Source organism: Sphaerodactylus townsendi, linkage group LG15, assembly GCF_021028975.2.
Source record: "Sphaerodactylus townsendi isolate TG3544 linkage group LG15, MPM_Stown_v2.3, whole genome shotgun sequence".
Classification (NCBI taxonomy): Eukaryota; Metazoa; Chordata; class Lepidosauria; order Squamata; family Sphaerodactylidae; genus Sphaerodactylus; species Sphaerodactylus townsendi.
This window is the reverse complement of record NC_059439.1, coordinates 11,180,727-11,195,882: the sequence shown is the minus strand read 5'-3', so window position 1 is coordinate 11,195,882 and position 15,156 is coordinate 11,180,727. Positions and strand designations below refer to the sequence as shown.

Genomic DNA, 15,156 nt, shown 5'->3' with positions numbered 1-15,156 from the left:
AAAGGAGCATCTGGGGAAATTTTGGGGGTGCCTGTTGTCAGGGGTACAGTTGTTAAGGTAGCATCACCAAAATTTCAGGGTATCTTTAGGAGACTCTTCTGATGATACCACCCAGGATTGGTGAAGTTTGGTTTAGGGGGTCCAAAGTTATGGACCCTCAAAGGTGTAGCCCCCACCTTCTATTAGCTCCCATTGGAAACAATGGGGGATGAGGGCACCCCCTTTGGGAGTCCATAACTTTGGACCCCCTGAACCAAACCTCACCAAACATGGGTATCGTCAGGAGAGTCTCCCAACAAATCCTGAAATTGTGGTGCTGCTAGACTAAAACTGCGCCCCCTGCAGGCCAAAAACAATTTTTTTAAAAAAAATACAAAAACCCCCACAAATGGGGGTGGAGCGTCGGACATGTAATGGGGGGTTTTTGAATCCGAGAACCCCCCCCCCTCTTATGTCCTTGTTCTCAAGAACCAGCTTCATGCTTTTTCTCAGTGCTGATATAGTCTGAAGATGTTCTGGGGCTTGATCTGGGGAACAGCTGGCATGCAAACAGGCTTAGCTGTATTGTTGAAGGCTTTTACAGCCGGTTCAACTGGTTCTGGTGGGTTTTCTGGGCTGCGTGGCCGTGGTCTGGTGGATCTTGTTCCTAATGTTTCACCTGCATCTGTGGCTGGCATCTTCAGAGTATATCACAGAGAGAAGTCTGTTACCCTCTGTGATACACCTCTGAAGATGCCAGCCACAGATGCAGGCGAAATGTTAGGAACAAGATCCACCAGACTATGGCCACACAGCCCGGAAAACCCACCAGAACCAGGCTTATCTGTAGCTTGTCTAATGTTGCTCACTGTTTGCTTAGTTGGACCTTACCTGCCATTTAAAAGAAATTGCTTTGGTTTTTAAAGACTCTTCTGGCCTTGTTCAGACAACTGAAAAGCTATCCCAGCACAGCTGTGTCCTCCCAGTATTGTTCATTACTGCTGTTTTAAACTTCTTGCTTCAAAAATGTTTTTATTGCTTCTGTTCAATGTGGTGTCTTATCAGTTTCTGTTATAAGATGTTTTCAACGCCCCTGGGGGGTGGGGGAAGTTGGCACATAAAATTTCCTTTAGTAAAAAAAATCAGAGGTTCTGTGTTCTTGAAATTCAGGAGGAGGTTTCTTTGGCTGTGGTTGTTGTGGCTCTTCACACTTTCACAAATGTCCTAGCCATATTGCCCTTCGTGTTCTTCTTTGCTCCTCTTTCCCTCCCCTAAACTCTTCATAGCTGTTGTTTTTTCTTTTTCTTTTTTTTGTTAATGGGACCAGATGTTCAGCATGATTTTTAGTGGCCGGTACATCATTCTCCTGATGGGCTCCTTTTCCATTTATACTGGTCTCATCTACAATGACTGCTTCTCGAAAGCTCTCAATATGTTTGGCTCATCCTGGAGTGTCCGTCCGATGTTCCGCTTTGGCAACTGGACGTAAGTGAACAGTCATACACGCAACCTGGAGTCTATGGCAATGTGAGGTGGGGGGCAAGGGGAAGAGGGAAGAGGGAGAGAAAAGCATGATGATATCAGTTGCCACAAGAGATGTACGGCTGAAACAGCCTTCCACTTTTTCAGAACCAAGATTTATTTTCCACCCATTGTAACAAATAGCCTTAATCTAGGGCATCGCACCAAAACTCTGACTACAGGGGGCATATGTTAATTCAGTGGAATGCTGTGGGAGTTCTAAAAGAGGGAGAGGAGAGGAATTTTGGAGGCAGAGAAGTACATCAGCATCACAGGTAGGACTTAGCAAGAGGAAAGATGAAGAGAGGGCTTCACAGCAGGTGTCTCCAACATGGTGCCTGTGTTCACCAGGGCATCCAACCAAACTTCTCCTGGTGCCCACCAAGTGTTTTTAGACTAGTGGGTGGGGCTTTTGCCCTACAAAGCTTCTGATTGTCCATTAGAGATTTGACTGGCAGTACAGGTGATTTAAAACACTGCTACAGCAATAGATGCCGCCACAGTACAAAAATCTTCACTGAAGGTAAACTGTGGCTGCCATTTTGTGGCTGATGTTTGTGGCTGCACCCGTCATTCAGTGTCAGAATTCAAAATCTGCCCACTAGCTCAGAACCGTTGGGACTTCTGGCTTAACAGAGAGAGGAGAGGTTTAGATATGCTGGGCTAAGCAAGGTAGGTGATTTCGGGGAGATAGGAGGTTAAGCTTGAGGTACTGGATTCGGGTAGGCTCCAGAAGTATGCTTCAGCACTGTGGTCGATGGAGGGAGGTTGCGAGATCCTAGGAAGGTCAGAAAGTTGGGACACGGGCAGTATGACTCTCTTGAGGTCAAGAGGCCCTAAAGGAACTTTGGAAGATCTGAGATTCAGCCACAGAAGCAGAGCCTAAGGAACAGATCTGATTCAGCCACAGAAGCAGATTCTTCTGTCTCTTGTGATCTGGGTGTTGGTCTGGGAATGCACCTTGGGGACACTGGAAGACTCGAAAACAGGGGTGTCCAACTGTGGTGCACCAGCTGTTCAAATGAGACTACTTTGGGAGATGCAGTAGTCCCGCTTGTGAGGAACAGCTGGGAGGGAACTACAGTTGGACACCCCTGCTCTAAAAGAAACTATCAGCCAACTTGGTTGTAAATATTGGGTATTGTGTTTGAATTACATTATCTGATGACCAAAATAAGCTTTTACTCTCTGGAAGAGTGACCCAAATGTAAGAAGCTTGTTGCTTTGGATTTGTATTTACATTAGTTTTTTGGATTTACATTAAGAAGGCATATGTTATATGGAAGGCTGCACGCGATGGGGGCTCTCTTCTGCTCTACCATTTATCTCAGCACAGTCATAATCATATGTTAATGGATCCCTTACTTGTTGATATCTTGTTGTACAGTGCTGTTCCTCAGTAATTTAAGGGGGGAGCTTCACACCCCTGTAATGTAAGGCTGCTTGAGTAACATTAAAAATGTTCCTCTTGTCCCTTTGCATCTCCTCTTTAGCAGGCCAGAGATGCCCTGGTAGTATTTATCTTAAAGCATTTCTGTTTGTTCTTGCTGTGCACATGTTGTACATTGCAAACAGTTTTGTTTAATTTTCTACTTTCTTCCATGCAGGGATCAGCTTCTCCAGGAGGCCACTGTTCTTCAGCTGAATCCTGCCATTGATGGAGTTTTTGGGGGAGCATACCCCTTTGGCATTGACCCAGTAAGAGCACCTCTCCCCACTCCCCACACCTTCCTTTTACCATAGACTTCTATCGGATTATCCTAGTTTTTACATGCAGGGAGGAAAAATAGCACCCCATCAGGTGGAATTGGTACAGTCCAGACATCTGCCTTCTTGCTCTGTACAGGGTGACTCAATGACATATGCAGAGAAAGTCTCTGTTTTCCTCTGACACGTCAGGGACAATAAGCCAATCTCATATGCTTCTTGTACTGAAGATACTTTATTAGTTATTTTGGACTGTAGATTACATTTAGGGATGTGTGGGTAGGAAGACCAAAGACCAGGATGTTTGGAAAAGGATAAGAAACGCTTGAGGGAATTCTGAGGGAAGGGGGTTGTATCTGAGAGTGGTTAGGAGCAGGTGCACTCTAATTTGGAGAACGAGGTTTGATTCCCCGCTTTGCAACTGGAGCTGTGGAGGCTTATCTGGGGAACTAAATTAGCCTGTGTACTCCAACACTCGCCAGCTGGGTGACCTTGGGCGAGTCACAGCTCTTTGGAGCTCTTTCAGCCCCACCTACCTCACAGGGTGTTTGTTGTAGGGGGTGGGGGAGGAGATTGTCAGCCCCTTTGTCTCCTTACAGGAGAGAAGGGGGGGGGGGTTTAAACCCAAACTTCTTCTTCATCTGCTCCTCATCCAACTGCTGGAATTTCCATGGTCCTCCATGCCTCTTGCGTCACTTTCCTAAGAATATTCCTGAGATCATGAGGACTTAGTACTTGTTCGTTTAAAGTGTGCCGTTCCTGACCTCAGAGGCGCTGTGAAAGTAAAGTAAACAGTGTCGAAAAGGGCTGTCTGTCGTCATATGGTCTAAGTCTATGTGGGTGAAGGATCTCCATTGGAAATGGCGACTGAGCATGATGTGTGAGTGGGAGCAGCAGCCATTTTGCTGCAACATTTTCACTCTCTTTCCCTTCCCACCATCTCATTTCTGTCTTCCCTTTGCAATAGATCTGGAACATTGCTACCAACAAGCTGACCTTCCTCAACTCCTTCAAGATGAAGATGTCTGTTATTCTCGGTATCATCCACATGATGTTTGGCATCTCGCTCAGTCTGCTCAACCACATGTGAGTTTGCTGTCCCTTCAGGGGGGCGGGGTGGGCAGGCTTCCTTTCTGTTTGATGCGGGACCTCTCACTAATGTAGACATCTGAGATTTCCACAGTACATTCTTTCCTATATTCATTCTTGGTCCCAGTTGCTTCAGGCCTTTTCATACTGCAACAACAAAGCCTCCCCAAAGCCTCCCTCTGTCCAAGCCCCTTTTAAAGCTATCCAGGTTAGTGGCCATCACCACCTCCTAGCTAGAGTATGTTAAGAGATAGGGGCAGGGGATTTGAGTTTATATCTCCTTTTGTTTGGAAACCCTTGCTCAATCTGGTGCTCTGATAAAAGATATTTGTGACTTTTATTTTTAAAAAATACTTTTAAACCTTAGATGTGGAGGACAGTTCTCTGTGCCATGAATGCCCCACTGTCTTGGATGTGCTATTTAAACAGGAGAGAGAGGAAGGCTGAGCAGCTTTTCCTCCAGGACTTCCAATCTACCCTGTGGAACCCAGGAGAGCAGAACCAAGGGGGAAGCTGAGGCAGAGGCCTCACGGTGGGAAAGGAAGCTGAGGAATCTTGATCTTCCCCAGTGGGCAGTCCTCAAATGATCAGGTGGTGACCGCATGTTACCCAGAGAGAAAGCTAGCCCTCCCCAGGAAAAGTTGGCAACCCCTGGGAGAATGCAGAGAACGGAATAGGGCCTGCCAGCCAAAAGCAAGCCCGTTTCGCCACAGTGGCCATCACCCACTCCTGTGGCAGCATGTTCCAAACACCAATCATGCATTGCGTGAAGAAATGTTTCCTTTTATTAGGCCTAATTCTTCCCCCCAGCATTTTCAACGTATGCCCCCTGGTTTTAGTATTGTGAGAAAGAGAGAAAAATGGAAAGAAAGAAAAAATAATATGAAAATAGGCTGTGCAAAATATCTTTCTGCAGAACATTTTCTGAAGTTGAGGCAGGAGATAAAAGAGATGCAGGCAGAGCAGTGGTTTTTCCAAGTGGTTCCAAGGAATCTTAAAGCTGCTTAGTGGAGGGCAGACATCCTTGAAAATCTTGTTCTCTGCCGCTGCCAGTCTTCCCTTGCACAGTATAGAGTGTGTTACCCTTAGTTCACATTAAGGAAAGGTGATGTCACACAGTCTTCAGGTTGCCACCTACTGGCTGTGCGTCCCCCCACCCCCTCGGCCTCCTTAAAGCGACCTGTCTGGTACATCTGGAGCCCATGCCTTCTCCACTGCAATTCCTACTTGGTGGAATGGGCTCCCTGAGGAGATGGATGTGCATGTGTGCTATCTGTAGAGATTTTTAGGAGGATTTTTAAATGCCCGAAGGGGTGGGGTGGGGGGTTGTTTTGGTATTTAGTGGTGATGTTTTGAATTATGATTTGTAAGTTCCTTTTAGCAGCAAGGAAAGGCAGGATATGCTCAACATGAAAGGAACACATACTTGAGATGCACAGTTGCTCTGCAGATGACTCAGTGTTCAAAAATTCATGAAGGGGGAATAATCTGAAAGTTGCAAGTAGAGAAGGAAAAAGTTCAGCACTGTGGGTTTCATCAGTTGCTGAAAGAAAGAGCAGTCCTGCAATTCAATTATTTTCATTGTGCCTCTTCCCCATCTAGCTATTTTAAGAAACCTCTGAACATCTTCCTTGGATTTATCCCCGAAATGATATTTATGTGCACGCTGTTTGGGTATTTGGTCATCCTTATCTTCTATAAGTGGTTGGCTTACGATGCAAAGATCTCCAGGGAAGCACCCAGCCTCCTCATCCACTTCATCAACATGTTTCTCTTCTCCTACGATCCCAAAGGTGCACAGCTATATAGCGGCCAGGTAAGTGGTCTTGTGAAGCAGGGGCCACCAACAGAGCTCAAGGGGGCACTCAGGCACCTGTCAACAGCTTCTCTGGGATCCACCAAGTGTTTATAGGTAGTGCGTGGGGTCAGGTAGGGCTTTTGCCCAATATGCCAAAAGACTGCCCACTGGAACTTGTTCCTAACGTTTTGCCTGCATCTGTGGCTGGCATCTTCAGAGATGTATCACAGAGAGAAGTCTGTTGCACACTCTATCTGTGATACACCTCTGGAGATGCCAGGCACAGATGCAGCAGATGCAGGCGAAACGTTAGGAACAAGATCTACCAGACCATGGCCACACAGCCTGGAAAACCCACCACAACCAGTTGAATCTGGCCGTGAAAGCCTTTGACAATACATTGACCACTGGAAGTTTGACTGCAATTTTTTAAAAAAATTGTTGCTTTGACACTAGCTGCCACCGCAGTACAAGGTTCTGCACTGTGTTACTGAAGTTAAGCTGTGTCAATCATTTTGTGACCGCTTTGCCTTTTGCAGCAGCCAATTAGTGGCTGTGCCCATCGTGCCCTGTCAAAAGTACAAATGTGCCCAACAGCTCAGGAAAGTTACTTTTGCTGGCTTTAAGTATAAGGAAGGTGAACCAAGGCTGGGAGGAGAGAAGTGTCAAACACAGTTTATGATCAGATTTCTAAATCTCACCATGGAAAGCTCTGAAAGTACAGATAGGCATGCAGACCTGAGGCTCGCTGTTGGCTCCAGGCAGCAGTCCGGGACTCACTGAACTGTGAGAATTGTGGGTTTTCATCTATTAATAATTCATGACATAATCACATGACAGCAAGAAGAGAAGCCAGAGCTTCTGACCCTACCTGGGCTACAAAGATATTGCCTCCGCCACAAGGATATGTACTGTTTTCCCTCGGCAAGATTTGTCCTTCAGTGCGCTTCATAATTCTGCCTTTAATAAGAGTTTCTATTCATTTACGTGGAACAGAAGGTAGTTAGGCTTGCGGGCCAGTAATTCTTGGACCCCTTTTTAAAAATTTGAGTGATGTTTGCCACTTTGATTGGAGGCCAAATAGAATGACCAGCTATATATATTGTGCCCTCATGTATATGGCACCTGAACCTGGAGACTTTCTAATTTTCAGTTTGCCTAGTTGTCCTAGAACTTTGTCTCTCAATACCTCCTTTTGTCCCAATTATTCAGGCACCTTTCTGCAAAACAGTGGTTCCAGCATGGCTACGTGCCGCACCTTTTCCGTAGTGAAAAGGAATGTAAATCATTCAGTCATTTGACCTTGCTTCTCTGTCCTGCTGCTTCTGTCGGATTGCATGCCGATAGGCAGTAAGTGTGGGGTCCTTTCTCTCTGCCCATGTGCACGAACAAAAAAATAGGGTTTGACCAAGCAGATGGGGTTCTGCTACAAGTCCCAGTCCACTGTTAGAAGGCCTCTGCTCCATAGGTTCTAAAGGCAAAAATGCTGTTGATATACTACCCTTTCCCACAGTGTCTTAAGATGTTGGGAGCACGGAACTTGGAGTTCCCAAAATAAGTGGGAGAATGAAGTAAATAAATGTGACATTTTTTCAGGAGGGGAAGCAAGCTGTGGGTTTGATCACACCCTAAGGGCCCAGTTGAGAGCCGGCGTGGTGTCGTGGTTAAGATGTTAGAGTAGAACTTGGAAAACCCAGGTGCAAATTCCTATGTGTGCCATGGAAGCTTGTTAGGTGACCTTGGGCCCTGATCCTGGCTACTTTGGATGGAAGACTTCCAAGGAATGCCGGGGTCATGAAGTGGAGGCGGGCAATGGCAAACCACTTCCCAACATCAATCAATTCAATAATACAGTCATTGACCAGAGAGTTCCCATGGTGACACAGTGGTAGTATTCCACAGTTGATAATTTGACATAATACCTATGTGTAACACAACTAATAATTAACAGTTTGTAGTTAAATTTTTCCCCATCTAAAATATTTCACATTTAATCTACCAGAGTTTGACATATCTCATACTCTGCTACACAAAATTTGGCTGTCTGTAGAGAGATCTGTGTGTTTTCATCTATTAATAACATGTTGGCCGGTACCACATCAGATCAGCTAGAAAACCTATTAAACACAGGAGAGAAGTATTCTCAAAAGCTTTCACATCTGGAATCACTAGGGTGTTGTGGGTTTTCCGGGTTGTATGGCCATGTTTTATTAGCATTTTCTCCTGACATTTCGCCTGCATCTTTGGCTGGCATCTTCAGAGGATCCTCTGAAGATGCAGCCAAAGATGCAGGTGAAACGTCAGGAGAGAATGCTACTGGAACACAGCCATACAACCCGGAAAACCCACAACATCCTACAGGAGAGAAGCTTTAACCAAGCTTTGTGGTAAAAAGGGACAAGGGACTAAATCATGTTCTGAGGTTTATCAAGCCGACAGGGCCAGAATCACTCCATGATGGGGACCTTTGAGAATCTTCTATCCAATACCGCCCAATGTCTCTTGCCTTTTCTTTCTTCCTCTCATAGAAAGGTCTCCAGTGCTTCCTGGTAGTGGTGGCCATGCTGTGTGTCCCATGGATGCTGGTCGCCAAGCCCCTTGTCCTCCGCCGTCAGTATCTGTGGAGAAAACATTTGGTGAGTGGATATGGGTTTCTAGTCTTGCCCTTTTAATTGTTCACGAGCCAGGGGCTCGGGGGGGGGGGGGGGGTTCTGCCCAGGCGTGTATCTAGAAATGTTTGCCTGGAGTTAATTACTGTTGAGATAGTGAGACTTTTTTCAAGTTACTGCTTGAAGAATTGCAGTTTAAATCCTCCTCATAGTTGAAGTCGCAGAAGTGCTTCATTGACTTGGGCATGACCCACGACTGTGGTTGTCTGGATCAATCTCCTGAGAAACTGTAGCCAGACGCATGGTTTGTCCTACAGTGGCTGGATTTGAAAGAGCTGCTTTAGACAAGCTTGGGTTTTTTAGCTCTCTCCTCTCTGTCTCTGCTCCCTTTGAATGGCAGACTCCCAAAGGCATCTGGTGGTCCACTGCAAGTACAGAGTGCTGGACTAGATGGACTCTGGTCTGCTCTAGCAAGCTCTTTCTTATGTTCTTATGACTCCTGTATCAGAAATTTCTTTTGAAATTCCTCTTTTTTTCAAGAGAGTCTTCTTGTGTGGCTTCAGACAGTGTATTCTCATGAAGAGTCCGATGTCCACTTGGGCCTACGGAACTTGGGTGCTCTTCAGACCTGAATCCTGCTAGCATTACTCAGATTTTGCTGAGTCAGTTGGCAGAGAATGCCTTTGGTTTAGCATGTCCTAAAAGTTTTCTCGCAGCTTTGTCTTTTGGCTGTAAGGAAACTAACTTGCCAATGTGATTCTGCAGAGACTTGCATCTGGCTTGCGGCTGCGATGGCCTCGTGGCACTCAGAAATTTCTTCCCAGAACAACATCAGCCTGCATCTCTTTGCTTTTCTCCCTGCTCCCCCCACCTATGATGTGTGTCTGTTAGGATGCAACAGTCCTTCAAAGTGCAGCTCAGTTAAAGACACTCCCTCTTCCTTCTCTGACCATTTCATCCACCCATGACCCCTCCCATCTGCCTCCCTTTATTTCTCTTTGTTTTTCTCCTCCTCCTCCTCCTCCTCCTTCTTTTTTCCCCTTCCATTCACTATCAGGAAGGGCAGCCCGAGGAACCCCCTGTCAGCCCAGCCCAGAGCCCGCAGCCAGTAGAAGCAGCAGCGGCTGCAACAGTGAGTGGATTAAAAAGTTGCCAAGCACTGCATATGGCGAGGAATCGGAGGTCCCTGGAGTGGGTCTCTTGGAAAGTATCTGCCCCGAGGAGGAGGATCGGCACAGCAGCCCTCTCCTCGGAAAGATATGTTCCAATAATCTCACACATTCCAAATGATGTGCTTGGATGCACAGACAAGACCATGCAACCATGTGATGCAATGGATTTCATACATCCTACCCTTGGGCGGGGGGATCCCTTTTGAGACTAATTTGGATGCTTGAAGAATTCCTGGGTTGCAGAGGGTTCTGGGACACGTTGTAGACTGAGCGTGCATTTGTTTGTCTGGGTGACTGGCCAAGTTTGCTGGGCCTAACCACTGTTCCTCTTGTACCCTGAAATGAATGCAGCATCCTTCAGTAGATATCTGTCTCCAGGGAAATCTGTAATAGTAGCCAAGGCTGACTTGCTGTAAAACCTTTGATAAGCCCCTGAGGAACTTTTGCTTTCCTTGGAACAGAGTCTGAGAACTGCTGATGCAACATAAACCGACCCTTTGGAGTCAAAAGGCCACTTCTTTCCAGATGCAAGGCCCTTGAGTTCTATATAGTTGCCTGTGTCTGTGAAACCTTTCTCTTTGTGTGTGGGTGTGTTCCCTGGGTTTTAAATTTCAGGCCATACATGTTAATGTCTCCCCCAGTAGTGCTGATCCTTCAGAATTCATATGTTTGGTCTTTCCTCATTCCTTACTTATCTACTACTTCACACGTTTTGTGGCACTGCCGCAAGAACCCTGCTGTCCATGTCAAGGTGTGTCTGTAAATGCGCACAGTCGTCTTCCATGCCATTGTCAAGGGTGTGACTGACTGATGTTTGCTGGAGAGTAAAATGGTTCCCTGTTCATTTGTCTTGTGTTGTACTCTTACAAGTCTTTTTAAAGCCATTTGCCTGCATGTTGTTGTGCTGTCATGTTCACTTCACTTCATCAAGTGCAAAAATCTGGCATGATGGTATTGAGCATTTAACCATTTCCAGTTGCCTGGCACAGTGTGGTTTATTTCACACGCTTGCCGTGTAAGCAGGTGGCTTTGTCTGCTCTGCAAAATGCAGTATCCTGGGATTTCTGTCCTTGGAGATGCGTTGGGCATAAATTCCATGTAGTCTGGCATTCTGTGGCCAGCAGCCGGCTAGCCAGACATCTTTGGAGGGAATCGCAAGCAGGGCAGGAAGGTCTTTCCTCTGCCTGTTCAGTGCATCTGGTAATCCAAGATGACAGGTAGAGATTCTGTTTAGCTGGGAAACCTGGCAAGTTGCAGTGGGTAGCCCATCCTGTGCAGTGGGCTGAATTACCAGATACGTGGAGAAACAGTATCCTCTGTAAAACTTTGTAGTTGATTCAAATCATATCTGGTACGAAATTCAGCTTATCTTAGAGCACGATTATTACTCTCTTTCTTGCATTTGCTGTTTCTTTTTTTTATGCAGAGTTTGCATTGTCCTGGTTGTGTGTTCTAGTTTTGATCTAAAACAGTATATTATTGTGACTCAAATATCCTCCTTTCTCAAAAATCTAGCTGCCCACACACACACCTTGCCTTTTAGCATTTGGGGGCGGGGGGACTACAGATGCCTTAGCTGACCCAAAAAGGAGTAGCTTCTAAAAGCCTCCCTTGGAAGAAAATGCCAGAACTTTGGACCATGTACTGTTTGGAGGTTAATTGGTGCCAACCACAGCTAACAGAGGGCACAGCAGCCTTCGCTTCTGCTATTTCCTTTTGCCAACAGTTTGGGTGTTTTCCTCACATGCTAGCAATGGTCTTTCTCTCAGATGTTCCCATCAGATGTCTTTTTGCTGGTCTATGTATTGAATAAAAATAAGTATTGAGTATTGTCCCATTGGATGTAAAGTTGAAAATTAGCATTGAGGAGCCTCAGCTCCCGGAGCAGCAGTGGCATAGTGGTTAAGAGCAGATGTACTCTAATCTGGAGGAACTGTGTTTGATTCCTCGCTCTACCACTTGAGCTGTGGAGGCTTATCTGTGGAATTTAGATTAGCCTGTGACATGCCACCTGGGTGACCTTGGGCTAGTCACAGTTCTTTGGAGCTCTCTCAGCCCCACCACCTCACAGGGTGTTTGTTGTGTTGGGGGAAGGGAAAGGAGTTTGTAAGAGAAAGGGGGATATAAATCCTCTGCCTCCTCTTCTTCTTCTTCATCTCATTTTAAAGGGCTGTATGCCTGCTGATTGCTGGCAGGTATCTCTTGTCCCAACATCTCCCTGCTGTTCAGAGCTTGGCAGAGCAAGCCCAGAGGCTGCTTCAATGGAGGACTTCACTCAGAAGTCGTGCAAGGTGTACTGTGGATATCATGAGTTCTTAAGCAAGGTCCTTGCTATTTCTCTTGACCTGCACAAACACTGAAAGAAAGGGCAAGACTAAGGTCATGGCTTCGGCTGCCCCAAACACTTTACTGTCGGATGTGAAACAGTGAATGGCACCTGTTCCATGTATGCATCACCACAGTCCACAGCCTTCTATGGAGCACTCCTGGGCAAGCCCCAGTGTTGTGCAGAGTTCTACATCTGTCTGTCATTTTTACTCTGATGCCCGGTAGGGCTCTTTTTCTCAACTCGTGACCCTGCATGCCAACTTGATACTAAAGTATGGACCGCTCGTGTCTCCCCTCTTGTTCTCTCCTGCCCCCGCATCCTGGCTCCCTGTTTTAGGGGACTATGAATTTTGGTGGGATCCGTGTAGGCAACGGGCCGACTGAGGATGAAGCTGAGATTATCCAGCATGACCAGCTCTCCACCCACTCGGAGGAAGCGGAGGAGGTAAGCCTTTTTCCTCTTTTGGTACCTGGGAATTGCCCGTGGAAATGAAGTCAGAAAGGGGTGTCTCCTTGCAAGCCCCCCTTCCTTACTGAACTAGCACCCTTCTACCATCTCTTGTAGTTGTGAATAGATACTAATTTGGTTGCTACAAGAATCTGCATAGACGATCCATACATTTCTTTGTATACAAGGGTTTTTCCGTTCTCTTGTGCCCAATATGGAGGCACAGAGGAGAGAGTAGGGAAACTGTGGACCCATTTCTGATCACTCCACACTGATTGTGGGTGGAAGAGAGGCAGAGGGCTTCTGAACATGCCCTTTGATCACTTCTTTTGTGTGCGGGACAGTGGTTTTTTCATTCTGATGCTTCAGAAATGTCTAAAACATTTCTGCAGTGGGCAGGAGTTAAATTGTACTAGGGGATATCTGTGTTACCAGTGTATACAGTTTACTTTCCTGCCTGGGAGAAGACTGGGAGTTGCGATCCCGCTAAGAGGACTATTGGGATTATTGGCATGTTCCCAAAACTCCAAGGGTTACTTGAAGGATGGTAAATTTAAATTTTAGGACAGACTTGCCCAAGTGTACATATTTGGAACTGCCTTATGCTGGGTCAGAGCAAGGCTTTCTTTCGCTGTCTCAACCAAGAGGGCTTACATCCATTTTGCAGGATGACACCTGGGACCTTACATATGCAAAGCAGATGCTCTGCCGTTAGTTGTGACCCCTGTTGTAATGAATAATTTTATATCTCGCCACCTACTCAAAAAACTTAACGATCAGTAATCCTTAGCTGTGTAAAACAGACTATAGTCTGTCTCAGAAAAAGATGCTAGTAGAGTTGTATATTCCTCCGCCACAGAACTCAACATGCCAACTCTTTGTTGTTGAGTGTTCCACCTGGGTCTCAGTGCCTACCTAGTCCTGGTCCCCCCATCCATTTGAAAGTAAAAATACATTTGGGCATTCAGTCGTTCAGTGAACAAATGCTCTTGGATCAAAATACCATGCTCAGCAATGCACAAAATAATGGTTTCGACAGGTGAATGATAGTTCTCATATTCAGATGAATGATAGTTGTCATATTCATTCAGGACTATATTCTAATGCGGAGGCATACAATTTTCTCAACTGCTGCACCTTAACTGACTGTATTAACGTCTTTTTCTGAGACATAGTATAATATTACACCTGTTGGCTGAGAACTTGTTTCCCGGAAGACCAGACATGAAAATTGAGCTGAGAATTTCACTGCCCATAACCCTTATTCGCCCAGTCTTCATACCACAGTTTGGGGAAAAGGGCGCTCAGCTCAGTAAAGACGTTTATACAAACAGAAGATTGTGCAGAGCCATTGGTTTGTATTCTGTTCATTGGGTTAGGAGAGAAAAGAACTTGTTGGTGGCTCAAGAGGCCCAAATGTACAGCTGTGTTGATCAAATAAATGTGATGCTCTTGAGCACTGTCAAATGGCGCAGAACCAAATTGAATATTCCCTTATGTTTTCAAGCCTGCCGTGGAAGAGGTGGTAAGCCAGCAGCCGGTTTCCGTGCCTGTATTTGTCCACACCATTTCTGCCATTTATATAAGTCATTCATTCACACTTGTGATTTGTGTTTAAAATTCCTTCACCCTTTTTTCACCCGGGAATAGCATCTCTATTTTGTTAAAATCCCTCCTGCTGCTTCATGTAACTGGATGGCATTATTAATCACCTCCATGGAAATAATAGCTTTGTCATTATTTTATTTTTAACCCATGCCTGTCTGATCTGCAGCATATGCCAAACGGTTCCTGTGCCTTATTTTTTTTCTGGGCTGTGCTTGCACCTGCTTTTCCTCTGTCACAACCAGCCACGGGCGGGGGTTGCCTGGCAGAATCCCGCAGCAGTCAACATCCGTTGGGACAGGATTTAGAAACGTTTTGCAATTATTGGACAAGTTCTCTCAGTTCAGAGCAAAAAGGATGAGGGCGGAGGGTATGATATACACTTTTCCACTGGAAGATTAAAGTACAATTGTATATTCATCTGCCCCATGCTGGACCTTCTTTGTTGTAGAATTCTCCACTTGGGTCCTAATGCCTACCTAGGTCTCTTCCCCCCACCTCCATTCACCTTTTGCTGTCCCCCTTCCCCTTTAAGAGGCTGTCTGTGGGTGAATTTGGCTGTCTGTGGCTGCCTGTGCTCTCCCTCTCATCCTCCTGCTCCCACCGCCAGCCAAGCCTCACTTGAGGACTTTCCTTTTGGCTTCTCATAATGTTAGAACTTAAAGGACCCTAATGTGATTGATGGGCAGTAAATACAGGATGCCAAAAGGAAGTATTTTTGTACTCAGTGGGTAATTTTTAAATAGTGGAATTTGCTGCCTGTGGTTGTAGTGATGGCCACAAGCATAGACAGCTTTAAAGGAGAGCTGGACAGGTTCATGGAGGAGAAATCTATCTGTGGCTAATAATGGGAACCACTGAATTCCAGTGCTAGGAGGCAACATAAGAGAAGGCTCTGTT

General features: G+C 45.9%; 1 protein-coding gene across 1 annotated transcript in view; it reads left to right on the top strand.

Annotated features, from left to right (window-relative positions):
• Positions 1-15,156, top strand: part of ATP6V0A1 (ATPase H+ transporting V0 subunit a1) — a 65,933-nt gene that overhangs the window by 32,579 nt on the left and 18,198 nt on the right. Inside the window, 8 exon segments of the mRNA XM_048516918.1 lie at positions 1,307-1,464; positions 3,108-3,198; positions 4,175-4,293; positions 5,899-6,112; positions 8,623-8,730; positions 9,761-9,835; positions 12,541-12,648; positions 14,159-14,176. Of these exon segments, the coding sequence (XP_048372875.1) occupies positions 1,307-1,464; positions 3,108-3,198; positions 4,175-4,293; positions 5,899-6,112; positions 8,623-8,730; positions 9,761-9,835; positions 12,541-12,648; positions 14,159-14,176 (891 nt within the window).